Raw genomic sequence first — 27,631 nt, forward strand, 5'->3', positions numbered from 1 at the left:
CCGAGCTTAAGACATCGCTTGATGATGCGAACAACAGATCAAGAAGAAACAACCTGGTTCTTCTGGGTTTGGCTGACTCGGCTACAGAGACATGGAGTGAATCTGAAGAGAAGGCTCGTGCCTTCTGTCTAAACCAGTTGGGTGAGCCCGTTCATTCAGAAAGTATTGAACGTGCACATCGTATTGGCCAGTTCCAAGACGATAAAAACCGCCCGATAGTCATTCGGTTCTGCAACTTTAAAGACAAGGAACGCATTTTGTCTTGCGGAAATAAATTGAAAGACACAGACTTCGCGATCCGCGAAGATTTCACCCGGGCGGTGCGGGTGGCTCGAGCTAAGCTTGTAAGCTATGCTCGTGCCAAGAAAGTTACTTTCAAACTTCGTTATGACAAAATGCTTATCAACAAAAAGTGGTTTGTTTATAACCCACTTCAAGACCAGGTTATAGAGCATAAACCTTATTAAAGGCCAGGCAGCTGCGCAATGGGTTCCAGCCGCTCATTCACTGCAGTCTTGCCAGGATTCAGTCCATATCTGATCTTACTATACTGGTGGTGAACTGCCGTAGCATAAAGAATAAAACTGATGATTTTGCCACGCTTATTTCCTCAGTCCAACCGCATGTAGTCATGGGTACTGAATCCTGGCTGGACGATTCGATTCACAGCTCCGAGGTCTTTCCAGCAGATTTTGAAGCTTACCGTTGCGATAGACACTCACGTGGAGGTGGCGTTTTCCTGCTCATTCACTCGACTCTTCGCTGTTCTGCTCTGCCGGAACTTAATGGCTGCGAAGAATCTGTTTGGCGGAATCTACATTTAGAGAACGGGCAGCTGCTTACGCTTGGCTGTTTCTATCGTTCTCCTATGCGGGCTAATCCAGATGTATTTGTATCCCTTTCTGAATTCATAAGTAAGATACACAACGATTACATCATTGGAGGTGATTTCAACATGCCTGAAGTTACATGGGTTGACAATAAACCAGTCCTTACCAACCTGTCAAAGCTGTACGTTGATTTCCGCGACCTCATTATTGCAAACGACCTGTATCAGTTTGTTAAGGAGCCAACCAGGTCATGCCATGGTTCCTCGTCTGTTCTAGATTTGCTTTTTTCTAACCGAGATTCACTTGTGCGCGATAGTTATATTATCCCAGGTATCAGTGACCACGACTGTGTCGTTGCACACGTGCCAATGACCCAGCCTTCAGTGCCACACAGGCACCCCAGGAAAATTTTCTTCTATGATAGAGGTGATTACTCATCACTATCTAGCGAGCTTGCCAACTATTTACAAGACTTCATATTCATGAGCCAGCGTTTCGATGCTACTGCGCTGTGGGACATATTTAAGCAGAAGCTTGATGTGCTCATCGACAAATATGTTCCTTTCAAAAACATATCAGCTAAGCGGCGCAAGGACAAGCCGTGGGTAACTCGGGAAACTAAACTATTGATTAAGAAAAAGCGTCGTCTCCTAAACACGTACAAAAAATACCGGGACGCAAAAGTTCTTGAAAAGGTACGTGCTCTTGGAATAGACATAAAAGTTGAAAATAAAGCTGCGAAAAAAAGATACATGAATGAGTTAGGTGCTAAAATTCAGAGTAATCCAAAAGAACTGTGGAAATTTCTTAAAGTTAATGGCCGTGAATCAGTTGGTATTCCGGCACTGAATAACGGCGCTGAACCTATAACTGATGATTTTGATAAGGCATGCTGTTTCAATGATTATTTTAAGTCTGTTTTCGCAGCAAACTCGCATCATGAAATGCCAGTCATGGATGCCCATGTGCAAGAGACAATGCCTGAGCTAACAGTTACATACAACGGTGTGTTAAACCTGCTGAATAACATAAAGGTGTCTTCGGCAAGCGGGCCCGAAGATGTTCCCGGTCATGTCTTGAAGGTCTGTGCTGAAAGCATTGCTCATTACTTAGTTATTCTATACTCGAAATCGTTAGATACAGGAATAATACCCCAGCAGTGGAAAAACGCTAACGTGGTGCCCATTCATAAGGGTGGTCCTAAAAACATAGTTGCTAACTACAGGCCGATTTCGCTTACAAGTATTAGTTGCAAAACGCTTGAACACATAATATATAGCGCATTGATGAAGCATTTGGAACAAAATGAATTTTTCACTCAAGCTCAGCATGGTTTCAGATCAGGTTACTCGTGTTCGACGCAGCTCTTAGAATTTAGCCATGATATTTTTTCATCATTTGACAAGGGTCTACAAACGGATTGCATTTTTTTAGATTTCAAGAAAGCGTTTGATTTGGTACCTCATGATTTACTACTGTATAAATTACCTTTGATCAAGATTCCAACTTCCCTTCTAAACTGGCTTCAATGTTACCTGCAGGGACGCAAACAACGTGTATTGATTAATGGGTCCCAGTCTGATTATGTTCCTGTATCTTCGGGGGTACCGCAGGGGTCTGTTTTAGGACCTCTGCTGTTTCTAGTTTATATTAATGACATTTCTAAATATATCACCTGTAAAATACGTTTATATGCTGACGATTGTGTTGTCTACCATGTTATTAACAGTTCTTCAGATTCTTGTCATTTGCAGTGCAACTTGGACCGCATACAACAATGGTGTTTGAAGTGGCAGATGTTTCTGAACCCAATAAAATGTCAGTTCATTTCTTTCACGCGCAAGCATCACCCTTTCTTGGCTGAATACAAACTAGATTCTACCCGACTTTCCAGAGTTACTAACTATAAATACCTCGGCGTTTACTTTTCGTCTAATCTCACCTGGAATGAGCACGTCGAGCACGTTTCTGCTAAAGCTTATGGCATGCTAAATTTTCTAAGAAGAAATTTTAAAATGGCACCACTAAAAGTTAAAGAGCTTCTTTATTTTACCTATATTCGGCCAATATTGGAGTATGCTTGTGTTGTTTGGCACCCCCCTACTTTAAATTTAACAGACATGCTTGAGCGTGTTAGAACTTTGCCGCTCGGTTTGTTTCAAGTACTTATGATTTTAACAGCAGTGTTACTAACATTAAACTAACGCTGGGATGGGAGCTGTTACGGAAACGCCGTACCAACTCCCGGTTAGAAATGCTGTATAAAATCTTTCACCGAAAAATAAAAATAGATAAAGAAAATTATTTACTTCCACCGCATTTCAGGTCAAACAGACTTGACCATGGGTGGAAGATTAGAGAAATTAAATGCAAAACTAACACTTATCAAAACGCATTTTTCCCATCTACCATTCATGACTGGAATCGCCTGCCCCATGAAATTGTTGAGTGCCGTTCAGAGTCTATGTTCCGCGCGTTGCTGTCGGATGTATGAGTGCGCAGTTGGCTTTCTTTTTTTTTCGTCATGTCTTTTTGTTGTTTCATATTTCATTCATTTTGTACTTGCTGTGTCATGCCTTGTTGTATTGCTTTTTTTTCTTCCTCTTTTTTTTCCGGCCTAATCTCCTGTTATGTATCCTCATCCCCCCTGCAATAATGCCTTCGGGCGCTGCAGGTATTTCCAATAAATAAATAAATAAATATGGTGATGAAGCATTTCTAAGTTGTGATGTGCATGCTGAAAAAGTCACTCTTCAATTGTGCTGAGTCAGAACTGATTCCTCCTTTGTGTATGCAATTTTAACACAACAAATGGGATCCCTGCAAGTGAGAACCTTAACGACACTGGTTACAGGCCTTAATGACCTTAACGATGCTGGTTGCAGGCCCTTTCTCTTATCATAAAATCGCGAGCCAGTAGAACACACAAGCACTTATTTGTTTGTGTGCACTCAGAGAGGGCATTGTGTCTAGAGAGTTGGCTCTATAACTCGTTTGGTTTAGTTTACGGGGGTTTCACGTCCCAAAATGGCTCAGGCTTTGAGGGACGCCGTAGTAAAGGGCTCAGAAAATTTTGAATGCCTGTCAGCGTGTACAATGACACTGCACAGTACACAGGCCTCTAGAATTTCACCTCCATTGAAATTCAACCACGGTGGCCAGGATTTAACCCGCATTTTTCGGACCAGCAGCCGAGCGCCCTAACCAAAAAGCCACCGCAGCTGTGGTTTTCTAACTGCGACGTACTTAGTGATCATTCTTTGAGTACACAAGGTAAACATTCTTTGAGTAGACAGCTGTACTCCTATATGCCGAAACTACAGAAATTAGAAAACATTGAAATATTTTTCAAAATAAGTTTCTTTCAACCCCAAATCTGAATTATTCTTTTATTGGCGGAAATACTTTTCTCAATGCCATCTTTAAAACAGTCCAGGATACTAGGCAGATTTGCAACCTATTACGTGTCATACATCTTCAAACATTTGACACTGACTTTCAAAATCACATTTCTCATCACACACGGTAGTTTCCTTAGTGATGAAGGACAGAAATGATTTATTTTTATTGCAGAATTACAATGTGTTTGATGAGGTTGAATTTCAAAACTGGTGTCCAGAGAAGGCTGTCCGATCTTTCTGAACACATAAAACATATAAAAGTGAACAAACTCAACACAACCCTTGAACATGACAAGTTCAGACCCTATTGAACCTACGCTACCAGGCCAAGTTTTTGCTCAATAAACTTTCACAGTTACTTCATACAAAGGTGGCATCTTGCATGGGGAAGACTGCACAACGTGCAACAGAGAAGAACGGGAAGAACAGGGGTTATTCATTTTGAACTCGCCTAAAAAGTTGCTCATCAAACTTTATTAGAATGAATGCAACGGCGTGTCAATGTGCTAAACACAGCGGATGAGGAAATGAGAAGTTTAAACTTTACTCCAAAGCAACTTGAAAACAAACAAACAAACAAAAGTTGTTTTGCCGCAGGTAATGCAATGCCATCAGACAAAATAGCTTCACTGTACATAACAGCACTCAGTGCTGATGCAAGGTACAACTATGTCAGAATGTTGCTCGAAGTATAAGATTAAAAAAAAAGTTAACAGCTTTTTGAAGAACTGCACTGCATTTGAATTCTAACGCACAATATGCCAAGCAGGTCAGATTTTACAAAAAGCCAGAGTGTATTCGAGCATTTTGCAATGGAAAGTGCACTAAAATACTGATGTGCAATTTCATACAACTGACCCAAATTAAGAGCTTTGCAATACACTACAAGATTACAATGTTTTTCATAGGCTCTAATCACAGTATTTTTTGTTTGAGCAGCAACAAATCTTGCAGCTTGTTATGGAACACCTTACGCAAATAGAAAAGGCTTCTTCAAGTAACACCAACCCAACAAGGAAGTAGCATAATGTGAAATGGCCACAAAACCAGATATTCTGACAGCCAAAAAAAAATTAAAAATGGTGCGGACAAAATGATCCACAAATATGCCAGTTATATTCAGCGCCAACAGTGCTCTGAGAAATGGTAAAGCAGATAATAGTGAACTCTTACTAGCTCTCATTTCAAAATACAGATAACTTTTCACACCACCAAACTAACGCAAAAGACATCGCTTTGAGGCTGGACACCTGCTAGTCCTCACTCATTCCTGCTACTAACACTGATTGAATAAACACACAAATATTCACACAAGATCAAGTTTCCCTTTGTTGTCATACAAATATTTATAGGTTGTGACATAAATGAGTGAATTTATATTTATTGCAAAAAAAATCGGCCCTCTCAGCCTAAAAGATTAAACTGAATTTTGCGCACTTTTACTCCACGAAATTTCTTCGCCGAGACAGGCTGACGACTGGCACCAGCAATAAATATTGAATATAAAGTTTTTGAAAGTCTCTCTCCAACAAGAAGTGATGCCATCCATGTATCATTATGATTTTATTTCCATTCACGCAAGTTTACAAGCATAGCAGGCTCATTTCGTGTTCAGGAAAGACTGAGTGACTGGCTGTGTGTTGCCCAAGGGAACAAATGTTGATTTCTGAAAACTGCATTAGAGTGAACAAAACTTCGAAATGAGGTTAACGATGAGGTTAGCTACCAACACCTCTCATAGGGTACTCAGCTAGAATTTCGTTAGCTTGCATACAAGGTGACAACAAAACACTTACACCAGGGTCATCATGGACCACTGCTATTTTTTGTGAATAGCGCTCTTGTGGTGGTTCAAATTCTGTCTCTGTGTGAATCTCTTTTCACACAAGTCACATTGGTAGGGCTTTTCACCCTTTTGGTATCTAATGTGAATCGCGAGTTTTGAATGTACCGCAAAAGCCATGGGGCACAGCTGGCACTGATAGGGCTTTTCACCCGTGTGGATGCGGATGTGAGTCACCAGGTTACTCTTCTCTGCAAAGCTGCTACCACAGTGGTCGCATCGGTAAGGACGTTCGCCTGTGTGAGTGCGCTGGTGTTTCGTTAAGGTGTACTGTTGTGCAAAGCTGCTACCACAGTGGTCACATCGGTATGGGCGGTCGCCTGTGTGGGTGCGCTCGTGCCCCTTCAGGGCAGCCATCTGTGCAAAGCTGTCACCACAATGGTCACAGTGGTAAGGGCGTTCACCACTGTGAATGCGCTGGTGTTGCTTTAGGGTGGTCCTTTGTGCAAAGCTTTTTCCACAATGGTCACAATGGTAAGGACGCTCGCCTGTGTGAGTGTGCTGGTGTTCCTCCAGCGCACATTTTTTTGAAAAGTTGCGACCACAGTGGTCACAGTGGTATGGGCGTTCGCCGGTATGGACTCTGAGATGCACCACCAGATTGTATCTCTTTTTGAATTTCTTGCCGCACTGGGTGCATTTGTGCATCTTATTTTCTGTGGGTTTACCACGGTGGACACCCCTGTGAGGAGGAGCAGATTCCATGCAGTGGCTCACTATACGGCTTTGACTGGTTGAATCTTGCACAGGAGGTGCGCCATGTCCAGTCTCCGTGAAGGCGGAACCTGCATTTTAAGACAAGGTACTTTAAACAAAATGCAAGAACCTACAGTCCACAGTTCATTAGGAGTTGGAGATAAATGATGAATGTGGAGGACACACAAAAGGTGTAGATGTTTATCAAAAGTTTTACTTAACAGATTGCCTTTAAGGAGAATTCAGGACTGAAACAAAATGTCCAGTGAATTCTGCACGCAGTTGAACCATACAGTTAGCCTGCAAGAAGTATCATCAATGCCAGTCACCGCCATTAGCCCTTGCACTGGCATTACTGGCATCACGTATGTGGTTTTTAATAAGGGGAGATACCTTCTCCCCGCTTAACCGCACCTGACAGAGTTCAAAACCTCCAGATCCCATTCCGCGATCGTGTACGCTACTGAGCGCACGCTGAACACGCTGTGGCTCAAATAAAAAGGCATCTATTGCTACAACAATAACGCCAGCTAGCAAGATATGCTAAGGAATCAAGGACGTCCAACTGAGCAGGACAGTTACAAGTAAAGGTTTGCTAAAGCCAGGGCAAGGGGGAAACCCCGAAACAAGACGGGACGAGCTGGCGGGAGAATGTTCCGACCACACGGACTCTCTGCACTAGTGGAGAGTGGAGCGCCGCATGGAAATGACTGCACACGACAAATTGCCCAGCCCAAGAGAGAGTGCTCTCCCGCCTCTGCGCAGCAGTCACGCAATCTGTGGCACTCAAGTCGGTGCAAGGCAGGCCCCCTCTCTTGCTAGTTAAGGTAACTAACTCGCAAACCACAGGGGAAGACGTGGGGCAAAGTCCCGACACACAACAGACACTGTCCAAAGTCCACCTAGGTGCACTTAATAACTATACGAATGGCAATTAGCTATGGACGCGACAAACCCTGTTCGTTTCTACATCACTGACCAGAACTCACAGGAGTGACAGTTCGGCCAGAAGTTCATATTTCAAAGAAAACAACTTTCCAGAATATCAAAGGCAAACATGGTCACTCAGCAGAGTTCTGCAAACTAAAGCTTCCGTATCCTTCGTGCTGATTGTCTAAAGACAACCTTCATAAAAGCATATATGGAGAAAAACTGCAAATTCTAACCTGGTGAGTTCTGTCCAGCAGGTACACCATGTTTTTGGTCACCGGAGCGCAAGCCTGCATGTGAAAACCACATTACATCCACTAAGACAAGATTACATGTGCAACAGCTCATGTGGCGTTACGTGCATGAGACGGTGAATATGTAATACAATCTAATAAAAGTTTTTCTGGGTTGCGTAAACTGAACAGGGCAAGCCTGAAAAGATACGAGTTCCAAAGCAAACATTCTTGACTTTTAATTCTGCATGCAGATGATTACGATATTTACGCTCCCGAAAAACTGATTATTGCCTACAAATTTATAGACCTACTAGAACAATGCCAACATCCATTGCATTGATGAATGAACTTGCACAATTTCAGGCTTCAAGGTAAGGACAGTAAAAGTCTGCCTACACAGGCTTAAGAACTAGTGAGTGTCAGTTATTCTTAATAACACAACACATTGACAGAGCGCTCATTTTTTTAATAAACCTTTTATACCCGTTATACTGCACCCAGGAGAATAAAAAGACTTTCAAAGCATGGATACTGGCAAAAATGGCCATGTTACAGCTGCCCATGAATGTTACCAATACGCCCAACATGATGCTCTGCCTCCATCATCTCCAAGAGTGCAATTAATCGTGTAGAAGCACATATGAATCTGTACTCTACTCGGTCTTAAGTGCAGTTAGAGCATACCATATTTACTTGCACAACACCCGCATCTCCAATTTTGGGGAAAAAAGGAAGAAACTATTGTGACTGAGTTTCTCAATGCGCTGCTATTGAAAGAACTTTAAGGTGACCAGCTTTTCTAACACCATGGCTGGCACAGAAGAAGGCCATCTCTGGGAACACAGTGGTGATGGTTGGTTGGTTTATGGGGTTTAACGTCCCAAAGCGACTAAGGCTATGAGAGACGCCGTAGTGGAGGGCTCCGGAAATTTCGACCACCTGGGGTTCTTTAACGTGCACTGACATCGCACAGTACACGGGCCTCGAATTTCTCCTCCAAAGAAATTCAACCGCCGCGGCCGGGATCGAACCCGCGTCTTTCGGGACAGCAGCCGAGCACCATAGCCACTGAGCCACCGCGGCGGCACACAGTGGTGAGGTGACATCATCGAACAGCAACGAGCGTGAGAGTTGATGATGACAATGATGAATTGTATCATAGCAGACTACACTCATTTTAAGGGCATTTTGAGATGCAAGGGAACCAGTCGGGCAAAACTAAAAAATAAACACTGCGGGTCAGTATGATAAAACTGGTCCTGCACTAAGCAGCAGTGTATAGCATCATTAGAGCACACAGCTTAAAAAAAAGCATAGGCCAATTTTTTAAAATGGCTGCAGATTATAAAAAACAATTTCCAGCTCAAAGACAAATCAAAGCCAATACCACCATTATGAAACGAAATCCATACACGATGAATTTCAAATGCGCAGATCAATATTAAGTATTGTTCAAAAACAAGAATAAACATTGTCACAGTACACTCAATACAGCCAACTGTAACCTGCCCTTAAAAAGGACTCAAAACGAAATGGACAATGTCAGAATGCAGGCTATATGACCGTAGCAATGAACATAGTTTGGACAAAGTCAGTAATGCGATGTGCAATGACAAAATGAGGTCACTCACTAGTGAACAACCACAAGGAATCATAGTGTACTCTTCAGCAAAGCCAAAAGAAATCAGTAAACAGTGGAAAATACAATAGAATATAAAATTCACTACACGATACAGCACAGGTTTTGCAGAGCTACAGTCATCACAAAGCCCCAACCAGAAGTAAAAAGTGGGGGAGTTACACAGAATTACATAAGCAAGCATTCACAGATTCGAGCTCATAAGGCACAAGAATCAGGATAAAGATTGAGGCATCAAACACTGAGCCACGAAACGCTAAAAGTTCCAACGTGTGCAGTTCTCATCCTTGATGTTCCTGCTTTGATTCAAAAACAAAAGAATATTGCATAAATGAAGAAATCAATTCATCCACATAGCAGAACAATCACACAAGTAACAGCATACTTTTGTGCTTTCATACGATGTCACACATGATGGTTTTCACAATGACCATCACCTCAGAGGTGATTTTGCTTTGATCTCTTAATAACAGAATGGGGCCTCATTCATCCAATTATTCGCCAAAAGAGACATCATTTTCTGTCATTTGTATTTTTTATTGAGAATAATATTTTGGAACCAATGGCCCTCGTATATTAAAGATGCGCCCTAGATGCTCTTTCTTTTCAATTCTTCACGTCACAAAGTTGCCAAGTGACATGCGATGTCCTCCTGACATCGGCACAGACTTTCCTACAAAAATATGAAACATCTCCTCAATGTTGTAACTGCCCTAAAACACATGCCAATCTGACCCATTGTCTTCTGGAATGCCCCACGGCCATTAAGCCACTGAGTGAACAAATAATGTGACTCTACTACTGCTACTAATTGCCCACCACAAGAGTACACACACTGCAGGCTTCACCTGATTTCTCTATGTTGTCAAATGTTCTGTTAGTACCACGACTGAAATGGGAATCCCAATGAGAGCTTAATTTAAACTGTTCAAACATTACACGCTAGTGAGTCCTGCTACGTCACCCTTGAGCTAAGAAAAAGAAAGAACTTGGTGCCTATTTCTATTCTCGTTATTCCGTCTTTGCCTCTCCATCCCAAGCCTAATGTCCTTCCTGGGGAAAGAATTATATAGTTTTCAAAACAAGTTCACTAAAAAAATTTCTTTTCAGGACGGTCCCCATTTTCTTAATTATTTAAATCCCCGTAAATCAAGCAAAATCATTAAAAACACTTCCATCTAAATTTGTACATAGACAGAGTGCACTGAGATCATTTCACATGCAATTTTCCAGATTACGAGCATCAATGAGTGCAGTCATGGAAGGTTGTCAGGTGTGGTATTGAAGGTTTCTTCCTCCGGAAACTTGTAAGCATTGGCGTATCAATAACGGCCTGCAAAATAACGGGAAACAAATGAGCGTCACTATAAAACAAACACAAAAGCCGCAAGCAGTGGAGCCAGTCTGCTTTTGTGCAAATGGCAAAGCACAAAGAAGTAGGAATTAACAAAATCCACCTCTGACTAGACATTCTGCCGTTTTCCTTCATCTGCAAGCAAAAAATGAGAAAGGATATGGATAGGAAAAAAGAAGTGCAATGGCAATCTACTGTAAACTGAGAGTACAAATTCTGGAAACTGATGTTCTCTGCCAGGTAAAATGCAATGTCACTTGTGGTATTTTTAGCACAGCTGGTCTGGATAGTTCTCTTGGTGCAGGCAGATGGATTCTTGTGCACCTAATTTTGCACATACATCCACTCAGTTGGTCTTCTGAATATGAGCCCAAGTAAGTCTCCTCATGAGTCAGCCCACTGATCTAGGACTGCATTATATGTATTCAATACACAAAGCATATAAACAATGCTGTTGTGGCCTTGGAGACTTCTCCTTATGCTACTATGTCTGTTTAAAATTGCAGGCATGAGGAGCAGTATTAGGAGGACAAAGAGTTAATGCATGAAGAAAAACACTTGAATGCAGCCTAGCCTTACGAACATATGAGGAACCTTAGCTTCACTTCTATGTATGTGCAAAGTTAGGTGCAAAGAGCGTCAGACCAAGAAGATGCATTCATGAGCCCTAATTTGGATCTCTGTAGCCACACACATGCGTGGCCGAAAGTATGACCAGAGTACCAAGCAGGCAGCCGATTAGAAGCTCAAAAAGTGGTCATGCTTTCTGACCACATATGAGGCTGCAGGGACATGAGAGGATAATGCAGTGCATAAAATATTCAGATTTTTTACCATGGCATCGACCGACTTACAGCTTACAATGCAACCCTATGCATTGCCACAAAAAATTTTTGACTTCTGACGCCACCTGACTATGTTTGTGGATGTGGCATAATGGTCGCTGCTGTGATATGTGGCAACACAGTATGTAGGTGCGGATGAGATGTCTCCACTGACCTTTTGAAGGTATGACTAAACATAAAAATACGGCAATATTCATGCATTACAACCAGCCAAAACAAATTCAATAAAGTATTTTCAATTCATGACATGAGAAATGCGGGCACAACCAACCAAAGATTTGCTCAACCAGAAAAAGAACGCTTCGGTTGCAATTTGAAGCTGAATACCCAACTGCGATGAAAAAATGAGTCCTGCGTAACTTTAATGCAATCTTTTCATCTGAAACTTCCAACCACAAATATTGTGCCAAATAACAGACAAAAAAGCAGATATGAAATAAATAAAATGATGGCTAAAAGAAGAGGCATTACCACAACCAAGAAAGGCAGGACAATTTGTGACCCTAGAGGAGATAATGCGTCCCTTGCAAGGAAGTCTTACAATACCACACAATGGCTAATGCGCCATCAGACTCCAAGAGGCATCGAATGAAAAAATTGCACGACACATACAGAAATCAAAGAAATACAGCGGAGATTAAAATAATAGCCTTCAATGCGGAAAAAAAACTAAACATACCAAGAGTAAAGCTTAAAAAAGGAACAGCCAGTAGAAAAAACGATTCACCACTTTAACTTACTAGGCGAGGAGGCACTCGCCACAGGCCTGACACAAAGGGGACACCAATTGTTATGTATTTATCTAGGGGAGATCTATTCCTGCATGGACAAAAGGCACGTCCTGCAATACATATTTTACAGGATAGGAGTATCAAGCTATGAGTCTGCACAAGTTGACAGCAGTTCCTCTGGAATGTTCTTCCTCTGGCTGCTGGTGCTCCTCCAATGCCTGCAAAACGAGAACACGCATACAAAAAAAAGACACTGGCATTGTTCAATATGGCTATGGGATGTAGTCCTGCTTTTTAAAGGGACACTGAGGAGAAATTGAAGTTGGCTTGTATCGACAGAATACCAGCTCCTGATTACAAAAACGCCACTCATACTGACAACAAAGCTCTTGTAACGTAGAAAAGAGCAAGAAACAAAATACAGGTATCGCCGCCACAGGCCAAACTCGCAAGTACAAGCATGATGACGTCATAGGACAAAACAGTGTTGCTAGAACCATTGGTTCTAGCAACACTTGGACCCGAGAAGCCACAAATCACTGAGGTGCAGCCAATGCCACGGCCAGTCTCGATGTGCGCGCTCTCTCGCTCTCGCGAGCGCGTAGAGACCGGCCGTGCCAATGCATGCGCAAATCTCCTTGATGACGCCAGATGGCGCCACGTACCCAGCAGCTAAGCGCGCCTGCGGCATTGGGACCAATCAGCGCCTGCTCACTGGCGGTAGGCGGGCTCCCGGTATTCCGCTAACAGTAACAAGGTACACGGTGTGCTAAAGGTGTCTATTTGCGAGAACTTCATTGACGACTTCGACAAAGGGATCCATTGTAACGCTGGCCAAACGCTGGTGCAAACCTAAACGAAGCGACGGTAGCGACGGCAGCAATAGCCGATAGATGCCTTCAACGTGCGGCTGGCGATAGCTTTCTTTTCGGCTGCTGCTAGGCCGCACTGCTGGCTGCCAGAAATCACGGAGTCTGCGTTACGTCATGTGCACGTCATGTTTCACGTCACTTAGTCCTGTGTCGTCATAAGAGAGTCCCAAGTTTGAACCAGAGTGGCGGGAAAAACTTTTTCAACTTCAAATCCAAAATTTCTTAGAAATAAATGCATCTTTCGCTGCCGGCCAAGTGGCAACAAAGCCATGAACTGCCGAACTATTGGATTTTGCTTTAAAAAAAAATATTAATAGAGCTCTCCTCACTGTCCCTTTAAAGTAGACTATTTAGAGGAAATGAAGGGTATCACGCATTTTTCATTGCCGTGAAGCAGCTGTATTAGGACGCGGAAAAGGAATTTTATACTTCCATGCCAAGGCGATTACTTCCGCACACACAAAAAAAAGCCTATTGATATGCCGTAACTAGAAGCTGTTGGTACCAGTTTCGGCGTAAACTGCCGGTTACAGGTACCGCTACCGGGATATGGTTCACCAGCTTCCACAAGTCACCCCAACGCACCATGAATGGTTCTCATACGCAACAACACAGAATTCATAAATCATCAGCCTTTTTACCAAAAAGCTCTACAGCACAAAAGCACTAACTGTTGCATCTGCTATGGGATTATGAAGAAAAAAAGAATGCGGACATCCGAGAAGAAATGCGAACGGCGCGGTCTCCACGAACGTGCTGTCTTCGCTAAAACCTGCAACAAGAGAAATAAGGCGTGGAAAGTTCACTGGCGACCGAGTCAGTGAGATAGTCATGGCTTAAAACACACCACATGTGAATTTTCATAAATTAACGCCACATACAGCTTTGCAGCCTATTGTATCTACTTGCCCACTGATGCAAGTGTTGAAGTAGCAGGTTTAAAGGAATAATTCCGGCAGATTTCACTGAGCAAAATTTGCCTGGTATTGCGGTTATACACTTCTGCGGCTTTCATGTTAGTGGAAAAAGCGTGAACAAGCCTGAATCTTACGTGACTACGCGATGACATTTGGGCACGCGCGCACAAAGACGGACCATGTCTTCACAAGCGCACGCTGCAAAAGTGAAGTTCATCGGTTCGAATAAAGTTATCCTTGCTCTGTATGCACACAGATTTCTTCTTCTTCATCCTCTTAAGAATGGCACATACCCAAGTGGAGGGATTGGCCAAGCTGTAGTGACTTAAGCAAGGAAATTTACATCGGCAATTAAGACAAAACATTGGAGCCAAGTGTGAATTCTGAAAAATGTATCGAAAAACGACAGAAGAATATTTAACGTTAAATAACAAAGATACACTTCAGTGAAAAAAAAAAAGAAAAACTCCAAGAATTTTAAAAGGTTTGGTTGGTTTTGTGGGGTTTAACGTCCCAAAGCAACTAAGGCTATGAGAGACGCCGTAGTGAAGGGCTCCGGAAATTTCGACCACCTGGGGTTCTTTAAAGGTGCACTGAAGAGGATTCTGAACTTGTCTTTTTGCCGCGGGAACTCAATCTACACGTCCCTAGCATTCTTAGAAACAGTGACTTATTGCCCTGTGTGGCCGATTTCCCCAATTAAATCGAATTAACGTCCGGCTTCCGCCTTTTTTTTTAATTCTGCCTCGTACGGTGGGCGGAGTCGACCAACGCGTGGAGTGCCTTTCACCCAGTCCCGTGGAGGCTTTGCTTTCGCTTTATTTTGTTTTTTAGGTTTCCATGAATAAAGAGTTTCATTCGCAGATAATATAGCCACAAAATAAACCCGCAGAAATAAAAATACGCGCGGACTATTTACTACTACGGACTACTACGTATTACTCCGCCGATGGCAGAGCGACAAGCCGCCACGGGACTGGGTGAAAGCCGCTCCACGCGTTGGGCGACTCCGCCCACCGTACGAGGAAGAATTCGAAAAAAAAGGCGGGAGCCGGACGTTAATTCGATTTAATTAGGGAAATCGGCCACACAGGGCAATAAATCGAGGTTTCTAAGAAAGCTCGGAACGTGTAGATCGAGTTCCCGCGGCAAAAAGACAAGTTCAGATTCCTCTTCAGTGCACCTTTAACATGTACTGACATCGCACAGTACACAGGCCTCTAGAATTTCTCCTCCAAAGAAATTCTAGCCGCCGTGGCCGGGATCGAACCCGCGCCTTTCGGGACAGCAGCCGAGCACCATAGCCACTGAGCCACCACGGCGGCAAGAAGAATTTTAAAAGAGTTAGGGAATCAACCTACCAATTGCAATTATGTAATCACGGAGAATTCCACAAACTGAACCCAATACAAATCCTTTGGCGCTCGCACCGAAGGATAACAACACTGGCAGAGATAATGGGAGCCCTAACCTGGAGAGAGGGACCTCCAGGTAAATCTTTCTCTGAAGTGCGAACTTTGGACAGTAGAGAAGGAAATGGTCTACAGATTCAACATCCCTGCATGAGTCACATAGGTTTGTCAGTGACCACACACATCCGCATAGATATAAACTTAAACTGGGAATCCTGCATCGCAGCCGCGTTATTGATACCTCACACAGCCTGACATTAGTTATCGGGTTCAACGACCTCAGGAAAGTTCGCACCGTGAGTAGTTGAAAGCGGGATATTAGATCAGGGATACTGGCTTCGAGATAAAGCAGTGTTTGAAACCGATTTTGGGAGACCAAGGCAGAGACGTAGAGCACACCTTTCCAGTAATATTAAGGGTTGGACCTTGTAGTTTGCGCTACCAGAGAACAGAATGCAACCAAATTCAAGTATAGGTCTTACATAGGCTTTGTATAGTAACAATAATGTGTCGCGGCGCATCCCAAACTTTTTATTGGCGATTCGTGCGAGCAGGCCTAGTGTGCGTTCTCCTTTAAGGACGTTTTTCTTTATATGAAGGCTCCAATCTAAGGCTGGGTGATAAGTAACACCTAGATATTTAACGGATTCCACTTGTGGAATCTGGTTAGAGCGATGGACTTATCAAATGTGCAAAGGTGTGTCTGGAAAAAATACCAGTATGCCACATTTGTTAACATTCAGGGGTAAATTAATACGGTGCAACCAAATTCCAAGAGCATCCAAAAAACCTGTAGAATCTGGTAAAGGGAATGGATATCCCTGGCCGAAGCGAAAAAAGCTATGTCATCTGCATACACAAAATCTGTTATATCAGGACGAATGGGGATGTCACTGACCAAAATATTAAAAAGCAGCGGTGATAGTACCGAGCCTTGCGGCACTCCTCTTGATTGATGGTAAGTATTAGAATGTAGGGTACCCTCTGCACAGTAAAAGTATCTGTCCTTTAGAAATTCAGATATCCATGCATAAATGCAGGTTGGAGGATGTAACTACGGAAGTCGCTTAAGTAAAACAGTATGCTCTACACTATCATAGGCCTTTGCTACATCAAGAGTCACCAAAGCTGAAACTTCCCTTCTGCGTATCGAGAGCCGGATTCTACTCTCTAGACCCACATGCGCAGAATATATAGAGCATCCGCGACGAAAGCCAATCTGTGCTGAGCTAAGGCCATTAACATCTTGAACATGTTAGGTGAGATAACTATGCACTATTCTTTCTATTAATTTGGCTAGATTTGAATCTAGCGCAATTAGGCGAATATTATCTAAGACGTATCTTTTCCCCGCATCTTTCATGAATAAAATAATCTTCGCTATCTTCCAAATGCTTGGAATCCATAAAATTTTCAATCAAGCAGTGACAATATCTAAGAGGTTGCTTGTAAAATCCTGGGCTAAAATTTTAATCATACCAACAGTTACACCCACTGATCTCTACTAGGTGGCTGGATGCCGCATTCCCGCTTTCCAAGACGAGCGCGAGTGAAGCCACCGGAAGTTGGACGGCTTGTCCTGGAAGTCGGGTGTCTGCTGTGTATTTCAATGCAAAAAGTCGCGTCTTTCGCCCTTTCGTTCTCAGTTTTTTGCGTTGTTCTCGTGTAATGTCTGCTGTTATATGAAAGGAACAAGCAAGCTGAACGCGAGAAATGTGAGCATTGTGTGCAGAACCCTGTAATTTCAGAGAAACCGAAGAAAACAATCATGCATATCTCACCCTGCCTCGGCAAGGGGGTACGTGCATTAAACACTATGCTCTTGCCTGGTTCTTGTCTTCCGAGCGTAAAGGAGAAGTAGTGGAATGACAATGAGGCTAGGTCATCTTAAAACCGAACTTTCGTGCAGCAAAGAAAAGGCACAGCGCGAGAGGAACGACTGACAAGAAAGACGAATGCTGCAGTGCGCGTGAGAAGCGCTGTTAAAAGTCAACTGCACCAAGCACCACGAATTAGAGCCCATTAAGGCTTAACTTGCTCCAATCAGAAACAGTACATGACACGCTCCGTCGAAAAAGCAGTACCATACCTTTTGGAGGCGCTAATGTGAACCAACCAAACACCGTTGACACGCCTAGCCCCCGCTCCGCTTCTGTCTAAACATAATTCGGTAAAATGGTCGCTGCAAAGTAAGCTGCCCGGTGAATGTTTCAACCTATTCTTTCTTATATTTAACCCCCATTGATAGCATAACTTGGGCTTGAGCGTGGGAGCAAGCATCACAGTAAACAGCAGAGTTGGCGAAGCTAGGCAAACGAGATCACACCGAGCCGAGTAAACGAGGCTCCATACTCGCTGCGTGTAGCGACGTCCTGTCGTCTGCTGGTGTCGTCCCATTGCGATGCAATGGACCCTTATTTTTGAAACGTCCTTCCAGAAGACTTCGCTGGTCTCCTCGCTCAGTTGACGGCGCAACAGGTAGGCATTGTCATGGAAAAAGACGAGAACGGCGAAAAGACGAAATGCTAAGTGGGAAAACAAAACTGGAACTGAAAAACCGTGCTGAGCTCCGATTTCATGCACTGACAAAGGCTGACTTCCGGGACAAGGCCGCTCACTTCCGGTGGCTTCACTTTCGGGCGCCCGATGCGGCATCCAGCTCCCCTAGTGGAGATCAGTGGATACACCATCTTGTCCAGGAGCTGCAGGATGCAAAACTGACAGGACTGGGAGGAGCTCTGATGCGTCAACCTCAGTATAATCCGAAGAGGGCGACATTGCGCGCAGAGGGACGTTTCTCTGCATCTGGAAACGTAACGCCAGTCCCTGAGCAATACTATCCAGGGTTTCCTGAGCCTGTTGGGGTGATAACACTGTTGAAGAAGTAAGGTGAGGGACTGGAGAACTCTTGTTACGTTCCATGAATCTATACAGGGCCTTCCAATTACGAGGATTTCAAAGATAAGTGTTCAAATTATGGTTATAGTCCTCCTTGGCTTTTGCAATTGTTCTTTTGAAAGATGCAGAGAAAAATTTGTAATTTAACAAATTAGCTGGACTGTGGTTGCAGGATAGCCTCTTCCAGGCCGCTTTTATGCGATAATAGGCCTTCTCACATTCTTGTGTCCACCAGGGAGACGGCTGTTTATTAGAGACTGCTGCGGGCACAGTGAATATTGTATGGTCTACTGCACTTTGCAAAAATGAACTCTCTTCTGAGCGCTGTCATCCCGGCTAGTACTGACTACAGAGGCAAGTGAGGCGGACATCAAACTTTTATAAATATTTTGGTTGACAAATTTATGGGTTACATAACTATTTTTGAGCGGAGATAACCACAGAGTGAAAGTTACAGGAAAGTGGTCACTAGATGTACCCGAATATTCTGTCAACCAATCAGTTATAGCCTGCCTGCTGATAATGTTAAGTCAATGGCTGAGCAAGCAACACCTGGCATAAAAGTTATTCCTCTTGAAGTGCAGCAGCGTACAGCATTTGTAGACAGCCATGACCAGAGAAGCCAGCCGCAGGAATTAGTACAATCACTCCAATCCAAGTACAATCAATCAATTAGTACTTCCCCAATCACTATGGTGGGAATTAAAATCTCCTGCAATGACTACACTGCTTTCACCAGCCACCAAGTGGTCTAAACAGTCTGACCTGTGTACTTCAGTAAAACGGCAAGATGTCCTGTGTACACCTAAACGAAAATAGACATTAGCAATTGTAATATCGGCACACTGCGGAAATGAAATTTTGATTGCTAAAAGCTGACAGTCAGGGAGAAGAATTTTCTTACAGATACATGCCTGATGACATATATGTTTAGATAGCATGGTTACTAATCCACCTCCCCTACCAGTATTTCGATCGGATCTGAAAACTCCAAAGTTTCTCACTGAAAATGATGTATAAGGTGATAACCACGTTTCTTGTAAAAGTACAATATCAGGGTTATGTTTGTGAATAAGTAGTTCTAGATATGGAAGACAAGAGAGTACGGAGTGGCAACTCCAATGTAACACTTTGAGCTCTGATTATTGACCAATTGAAGAGGCAGAAACCGCCTATTTGAGGATATCAACATGGGGAGGAAGTTTGGGTGGTCCTTTTGTAGCTTTCCTCTGGGGAGAACTAGATTTAGATGGTGACGAGGAAGCACGACGCTTCTGCATAGGACAGGAAATTTAGACATCTGTTGTGCAGATGTCGGTGCGCCATGCACTGCTAGGAACAGAGATGCTAGGTGGGACCTGGGAAGCATCAGCAGGTGATGTCGAGCGGCTAGCACTAGCTGCACAAGCTGAAACAGATGCAGACATTGCTGCCACAACAGATGTCGATGGTGACACAGATTGAACTGCAACAAACTGAGCCAACGCCTCAGAAAATGTGTTTAGCATTCGTTCAACCACACTGTTAAGGGCTTTTTCTACAGCGGTGACAATGGAGGCAGTCAAGTTGGACTCAATGTCCCCAGCAGAAGCGTGCACACGACTAGCGTATGAATCTTTTTTCCTGCTGAGAAGAGTGTAAGCATCGGCTCTGGGGCACTGCTTCTCTTTGGCGATTTCTAACAACCTACGCTCTTCATTGCGTTTTGCACGATCGGCATCATCTGCTGGGTGGTTATTGCTGCAGAGGCAGCAGTGAGGCTTCTCTGAGGTGCAGTTATCAGCAGCATGACCTTCTCCAACGAAAAGGCAGCAGGTCTCTGACCTGCATGCTTTGCCGCTATGCCCGAACCATCAACAGTTGGTGCATTGTAGAGGGCGCGGTTGCAGAGTGTCCACACGGCCAGATTTTTAGTTCATCAGGGCAGGAAGAGTCAGCAAAAGTTATTACAGACTCAATAGCAACACGCGAGCCGTTTACCTCTACTTCAGCGACAGACTGAAAGGACTCCAACTCCTGCATGCGTAAATTCTTCTAGAATTTCTTTCGGGGCAAATGCTCGGTCGATACCGCGTACAATACCCTTGACACATGCAAGCTGTTCGGGAATAAATGCTTTCACCGGCAATGAGCTGAATATTTTGCATTGAAGCAAGTCTGCTACACGAGCGATGTCTGAGGACTTGCAAACAATGCCTCGACGGCCAAATGGACGCACTTCAGAGATGTGAAGATAGCGGGCTGTCAATGATCTTAGCTCCCGTTGATTTAGTTCGGTAGTTTTCATTTTGATCCCACCCTCACTGATTGGAACGAGAGCCACAGGAATTGCACCAATGCCATTTTTTGGAAGGACTCAAGCGGCAGGCTATGGGCTTGCAAGCTGGCAAACCAAGCTGCCAACCCTCCATCTGGGGAGGTCAAAGACATCTCTCAGCGAAACGCTCCCTAAGGTTCACATTAACTGCGTCTTAAACTAAGCCTTGGCCAAAACCCCCCAACGCAGAACGGCCTCACCAGTGATGAACATGCCGGAACCACCAGGAGAAGCACAGAAACAGCAGCAGCCCGCAAGGATACGTCAGTGCACTCCTTCCGTCTTATTATTCTTACAGACCGACAACACACAAATTTGAATATGTAAAGCAACAACTAGAGGAACCTGGAGGAACTATCACAACCGGCAACACACGAAAAGTAGGGCCACAAGAAACGAAAAGTTTGCGATTATTGATGCCACCCGCGATGCAGCTTGCGCCATCATACATCTTCTCTCATGGTTGGTGTGGGCACGCTTGAATATATGTATAAAAAAAAACATTATCAGGACCATGTAGACAACATCAATTAAGTATTATTAACGAAGCAAAGTTTGATCTATGCACAAATTATGGTTTATTGGAAACTGGCTGCCACTTGTGACATTCAAGCGCGATCGAAAGCAAAACCGAATTTCGACACTGTTGGTTTCGATATCGCACCCGCTGCAGCGCAATGCTTGAATTTTAAGGCGGAAGCCTCTAATGCAAATGTCACGCTTTTCAATTGGTCGAAACTAACGTTGGTCGAAACAGTTGTGACGTCACGGTTCGCGAATTTTAAACGGGGCCAATTAAAAGGACGGTGTAGTGATGCTGAAAGTAAAATATATAAATAAAGCCGAGTAGTAAATTGGTCGAGTTGGGGAATCGAACCAGGGTATCCGCAGTGCGAGACGAGCACACTAATCACTCCGCCATGCCACCTCGATGGTTTGGAGGGAACAAAGGCGCGTCTAGTGAATACGGTCTTTTCGTTCCCTCCCGTCTTCCTCCCTTCCCTTACGGTGAGGTTCAGGTGCCCACCGAGATATGCGAGACAGATGCTTTTCTTTCCTCAAAAACCAATTTACCGACGAGAAAGGCGTACGGCGGAACGGGCGATGGCGTTCTGTGGACTGCCTGGCAGCGTTGCAAGACGCTGTCGCGTTCCACTCAACCACACATCAGTGTCACAAGCAGCGCAACACCGCGCCCTAAGGCTTTCGCCTCGCCGCACTTTAGGTCAACAAAGCGCCCACCTGAATTTTGTATCCGAATTTTATATCCGGCTTAACTTGCACGTGCGATGGTTTGCTCGCGTCGCCATAACTGCGCCCGAGTAGAAACCATATGCGGCGATTCCTTTCCACTGTATTGAAACCGTGCACACTCCGCTGACGCATTGAATGCGCAGCACTAGAACGCGTCCAGCTCGATGGCGGAATATCAGCATCTGAAATATTCCTGGAGCAGGAAAATCTGTCAGTCTCGGCAGCTAGAAGTATCTCTGACAAGGTTGCGCTGCCGTATCTGCACAGGTCGGGTTTGGAGTTATCTCCCCTCTGTGCATTTTGCGTGAGCCTGAATCTATCGATCATTTTTGGCTCCATTGTCGTCATTTCACCTCTTTGAGAAGAAGACTGCTGGAGTTGCCTTTGCAGCATCTTGGCCTTAGTTCGAGCAGCCAACTCTTGCTATTATTTGGCGCCACCACGCTTGGGTTCAACCACAGGTCTGTTTGTGACGCTGTTCAAAATTTCTTGCTAGAATCTCATCGACTGCATGCCTTGCTAAAGCTTACAGTATTTTCTTTTTATGCTTTATATTTCGAATTAATCTCCCCCCTTTTTTCTCTCCGTCTCTCCAATCCAAACTCCAACCTTTTTTCACTCCCTGCCCTCCTTGTGGTAGACTCCCTAGGTGTTGCTCTCCCGTGCTTTTCTTTTGCCTTTAGTATGTACAGGCAGGTGCGGGTACAGGTGAATAGCAACCTTTGCCTCCCGATTCTTGACCGATCACCCAGTGTGGGTATGTGCCATCCTTTCAAAGGACAACAGCAACAGCTCCGCGACCTGTTTGGGAAGCCAGTTGGCCGTCAGCTTGGTGCCAAAAAAAGAATTCTTGCAGCTCGCGCCCAAACGGCGACTGCATGCACCTACATCCAAGATATGGCACTGTGCCGGGAGGTGGATAACAACATGACCGAAGACGATATAAGGTAGGCCACATTCTCAAGGCCTTGCCGACGATGCCTTCCATCTTCTACTATGCCGGGATTGCTCTACGGTTGACTCCGTTCTGCAGGTGTGTCGACGCTTCGAGCAGGCCAAGCACCGGCGCATTGCACACCGCTTTGGCCGCCTGCCTAACACAGCTGCCAGTTCCACGTGCGAGGATCTGCCGACACTGAGGCATCAAACCCCGACAACGTGACTCGCATCGTGCGCCGTGAACTGGAGGCTCCTGTTACGACCAACGCGCCCTATTGTCGGACAACACCCTCGCCACAATATCCCTTATTCAAGCTGTCGTCCGCCAGCAGGTCGCCAACTTGGGCATGCCCTCTAGCCATCCCGTCGAACCTCGGAGTGCGAGCCCCATCTCTCCCGTGGTCGCTCGCAACACCTTCGTCCCAAGTTACCGATGATGAGTGCGTACCCCTGATGACCGGCCGATCTGTTTCACATGTTCGCGCGTAGGCCACATCTCTCGCCCCACTGCCGCAGCCGTTGGTCCGCACCAGACCGCCGCTATGACTATTGACCCCGTCGCTTTACGCCTCGGTATGACCCACCCAGCGCCGAGTCCACACCGCCTCCTCGTAGAGATCTAGCCGCTCTCCCTCCCTGACAGCCCACCATTCCCGCTCGCGCATCGGGTATCGTTATGGTTTCGTTATTGTTACGACGCTTTGACTCTCGGTGGAATTTTGCAGGACAAACCCTGGCAGCACTATTTCGCAGTCACTCTTCCCTTCACTACTGGCACGGGATTCCATGGCTTTATACCCATCCTATGCCACATACTTTTGCCAATCTGTGTCAGAGGCACAGCTACACAGGACTTTTGGTGTACGCTCCAGGAGAGAGATTTCAGAAACAAGTAAGCTTCCATGTTTCTGGCAGCTGCTTTCATGAACTGAATACTGCCATCTTCTTTTTCTGTAAGAGTAAGCTAGGGAAATGAAGTGTCCTAAGCTGAAGTACTACTGAACGACCTCAGCCAAAGATGTGACATGCTCAACTGAGTCACCTGAACAGACGTTTAAGGGGGGACGAGGGTCTTAAAACTGACCTTTTTATTTGTGGCTAGAATCTCAAGAAATTTCGCACACAGATGCATTTCTCTCTTCCGATTCCAAATCTGTAGCCATAACTGAGCTGGTGGTCTTAGATCAAAAGTTACCTTAAATTCTAGAGTCTAACTAGGTAATTTCTTACGTAGCTTTAATGAACTTTTTCACTGCATTTTCTTGCTTTTAATTGCATGAACTGATAGCCAGCAAATTCCCATACCTGATGACATTCTTACTTTTTTTTTGTTTAGGCCACGTGTAAACAGCAATTTACAATTAGCTTAATGAGTTGCAGTGTCAAATACTGCACCCTCTTACTCTTGACATAGTAGTATATCAGGATGACATGCCTTTAGAGAAAAACCAAGAGTGTCACCGGGTATGGGAACTCTCTGCCTATCAATTCATGCAAATAAAAACAACAAAACGCAATGAGAAAGTTCATTAAAGCTGCATAAAGATTACTTAATTACGCTCTAGACGTCGTAAGAATTAAGTCCGCCAGCTGAATTATGATTACATATTTGGAATCAGGAGAGAAAAGCGCATCTGTGTGCAAAATGTCACGAGATTCTAGCCATAAATAAGAAAGTTAGTTTTAAGACCCTCGTCCCCCCTTAGGACATTCTCTGCAGTCTGCATTGCACCATCCGTACGGCACCACTCGTGTGAAAAAGAGCAACTGTGCTCCGCTATTCATTGTCCATGTTCACAGACATGAGCTGAAAGGATCAGCGGAGGAACTTGTTTGCATGCTTTATTGCATTTGTCGTTGTTCCGCATAAAGGCTGCCACACACAGGATGCGCTAACGGTCCCGAGATGTTGTAGACCTGAGCGTGTGGCTGAGGCAGGGACAGTGCATGGCTTGTTGAGAAAATAAAAAAAGAAACATCTTTGTGGTGGGCACAGAAATGCAGGCGTTCACTCCTCTGGACTTGGCCGGCAGGGCTGCACACGTGGGTAGAGCTGCATCAAACGGAAAAGAGAAAGAGAAGGTGAGGAATGCACTGAATAAGCATACATAACGAAGCAAAGATGCATACGCCGTAATTAGTACCACTCATTTATTTTAGCTAAAATTTTAAACTCCACAAATTCACAACAAAGAATCTGCAATATTAGCTGAAAATCTCGTTACAAGAGACACTTGGTTATAAGAGACATCTGGAAGTGGTTTGGTTGGTTTTCCTACATTTGCCATGTTAACAACATTGCATACAAGAGACAAGGTTACAAGAGCATTCGGTTACTAAGGACAAGTTTTTTGGGTCCCTAGAGTAAATTCTTCACTATTCAGAAGAGACACAACCCGGATATGCTCACGCAACACGGCCGACGTTGTACCAATTCGTATGCACTCCACTTTTCATTCCCTCGCCTCGATTCATGTCACACATCACATAGTTTCGATTACTGTCTCGGTGCACCGAAGTTGCGATATCGCAGACTGCATGCCCCCATCAGGAGATCATGAACTTCCTCTTCAGCTACTTCACAGTTCCAGCCTCGACGAAGTATTCAACGCAATGAACTTATCTAGTCCAACTCCTCAGTGTTTTTAGAATTTTTGGTTACAAGGGACCTTGGTTATAAGAGATCTTTCTCCGGGTCCCTTGAGTTTCTCTTGTAATGAGGTTTTACTGTACACAGGGTTTGAAACGTGCCTTGCATACTGGACAAATGTATACTTCCATCAAAATCAATGGTGGGTGACGCAGTTCAGAGATAGGCGTAGCTTGATATCTCCTGTACCCATAGAATGGCACCTGTCTGATGCAAGGGGATCCAAGATTTGTTCGAAGTCCGGTGAGTTAAAACAAAGACAGCTCAGGGCAGCCATTTTAATGCACTTGCTGCTGATGAGAATAACACACCTGGGCATCCTAACAACAGCGAACCCTCATGAACACCCTCACCCTCACCTCATGAGGATCTCACTCGGTCAGGTGAGGGAGGATTGCCACATTAAAATTCATAAGGACGAAGGTGAGGGAGGGAAGACAAGATGAGGTGAGGGCGAGGGAAGGCAAGACAGACAGTCTGAGGGTGAGGACAGGGATCGGAACCGTACTCCTGGCTAACGTTTCCTGTCTGTGCAACCCGTTATGAATTCCCGCTAGTCCTTCGAGCGAAGGCTCCTGGTAACACTTCTAAAAAAGGCTGTCCCCGCCCGAAGAAGCAACGGGCGGTGTTAAAGCAGATAGTGCGAGACCATTCCAGTCCTTGAAGCTTTGCAGTAGCAAGCACAATGGCTCTCCTAGCATCACCATTTCAAAGCCAAGTCAGAGAAGCATCCATTTTCCAGTGGAATGCCCGTCGGCTCAATTCCCGCATTTTGAACATTCGAGAATACGTCTATAAATACACGTTTCCAACCCTTGTGATTTATGAGCACAATCTACAAAAGCGCACCCGAGTTTCTGGCCATGAAGCGTTTGCATCCTCCACGCGCAGTGGAAACAGCAAGGTGATTGCCTACATTCGAAGGGAGGGAACCACATGTGCACCATATGATTCCCCCTGGCAATGACAACCAGTATGTCTGCCTAACGGCGAAAAGACGCACCCAGACGTTTACGCTTGTGGTCCCGTACTTATCTACTACAGCACGGTTTGACACCCACAGACTGACGGACTTGCTGGCTGCAACACCTGGCCAATCACTCTACCAATCCACCTTTTTCACGAGACGTGGCACCCTCTAGGGAGTAGCGAAAATTTGTCTGCTACTAGTTGAAAACAAATTCACGTGGGAGATGCAGGCATGATCCAGTTCCATGATGTGCCAACTGTATCAGCAAAGTGGTGTGTGCTTGACAGATGCTGCCATCTGTTGCATGCAACTGTCACTAAAATGAACTGCGCAGGCGCAGCAGGAAGTGGCCTTTTGTTTTCAACCAAAATGGCGGATTGAGCTAACAAAGACGGCTGGCAGATGGCAGGGCATGTGCTAACCAGGAAGGCTAGCAGGAGGGACTGAAACATATTTTCAGTCCTCTCTGAGTACAGGCTATTGAGAGTTGACTGTATCGCTCACAAGAATTAGACAAAAGTCACCTTGCTGTGCTTATGCTTCTGCAGGTGTTGTTCTGCGCACCTAATGAACGGTGGCCGAGTTGGATTGGTGAAGACCAAGCTAGGAAAGAATAAGTAGGTGCCAGGCACGAAGCGGACGCTAGTCCTTAGAACTCCAGCTCCATAACGCTACTACGCTAACACACGATAGCCAATGCTGTGAAACTGTCACAAAATTCAGCACATGAAACAAAAACAGCGCCGTGCGGTTGGCTCTTGCCGACGTGCGTCGTAAAACAGGAAAGAAGGAAACACCCCGGTGAGCGAGTAGCCTTGCGTGTGTGGCTGCCCCCTCCACCACCACTCGCCAACACGGTGTGCGCGGGGGGGGGGGGGGGGGGGGGGGGGGGGGGGG

At 44.8% G+C, this 27,631-nt stretch overlaps 2 protein-coding genes across 2 annotated transcripts in view; both read right to left on the minus strand.

The window, feature by feature from the left end:
• Positions 1-5,781: 5,781 nt before the first annotated feature.
• Positions 5,782-14,746, minus strand: LOC149327379 (uncharacterized). The gene is made up of 2 exons (XM_089564069.1): positions 7,937-14,746; positions 5,782-6,859 (listed from the first exon to the last, which is right to left on the minus strand). Exons 1-2 carry the CDS (start codon positions 8,046-8,048, stop codon positions 6,051-6,053), a joined length of 921 nt encoding a protein of 306 aa, XP_089420195.1. The 5' UTR covers positions 8,049-14,746; the 3' UTR covers positions 5,782-6,050.
• Positions 14,747-24,940: 10,194 nt separating this feature from the next.
• ASPP (Ankyrin-repeat, SH3-domain, and Proline-rich-region containing Protein) overlaps positions 24,941-27,631 on the minus strand; it is a 59,442-nt gene continuing 56,751 nt past the window's right edge. The window contains exon 13 of the mRNA XM_089562653.1: positions 24,941-25,167. Coding sequence (XP_089418779.1) covers positions 25,123-25,167 — 45 coding nt within the window. The 3' untranslated portion in view covers positions 24,941-25,122. The remainder of the gene's footprint in view (positions 25,168-27,631) is intronic.

The sequence above is a fragment of the Amblyomma mixtum genome, chromosome 10 (assembly GCF_055824585.1).
Source record: "Amblyomma mixtum isolate Tamu chromosome 10, ASM5582458v1, whole genome shotgun sequence".
In the NCBI taxonomy this organism is placed as follows: Eukaryota; Metazoa; Arthropoda; class Arachnida; order Ixodida; family Ixodidae; genus Amblyomma; species Amblyomma mixtum.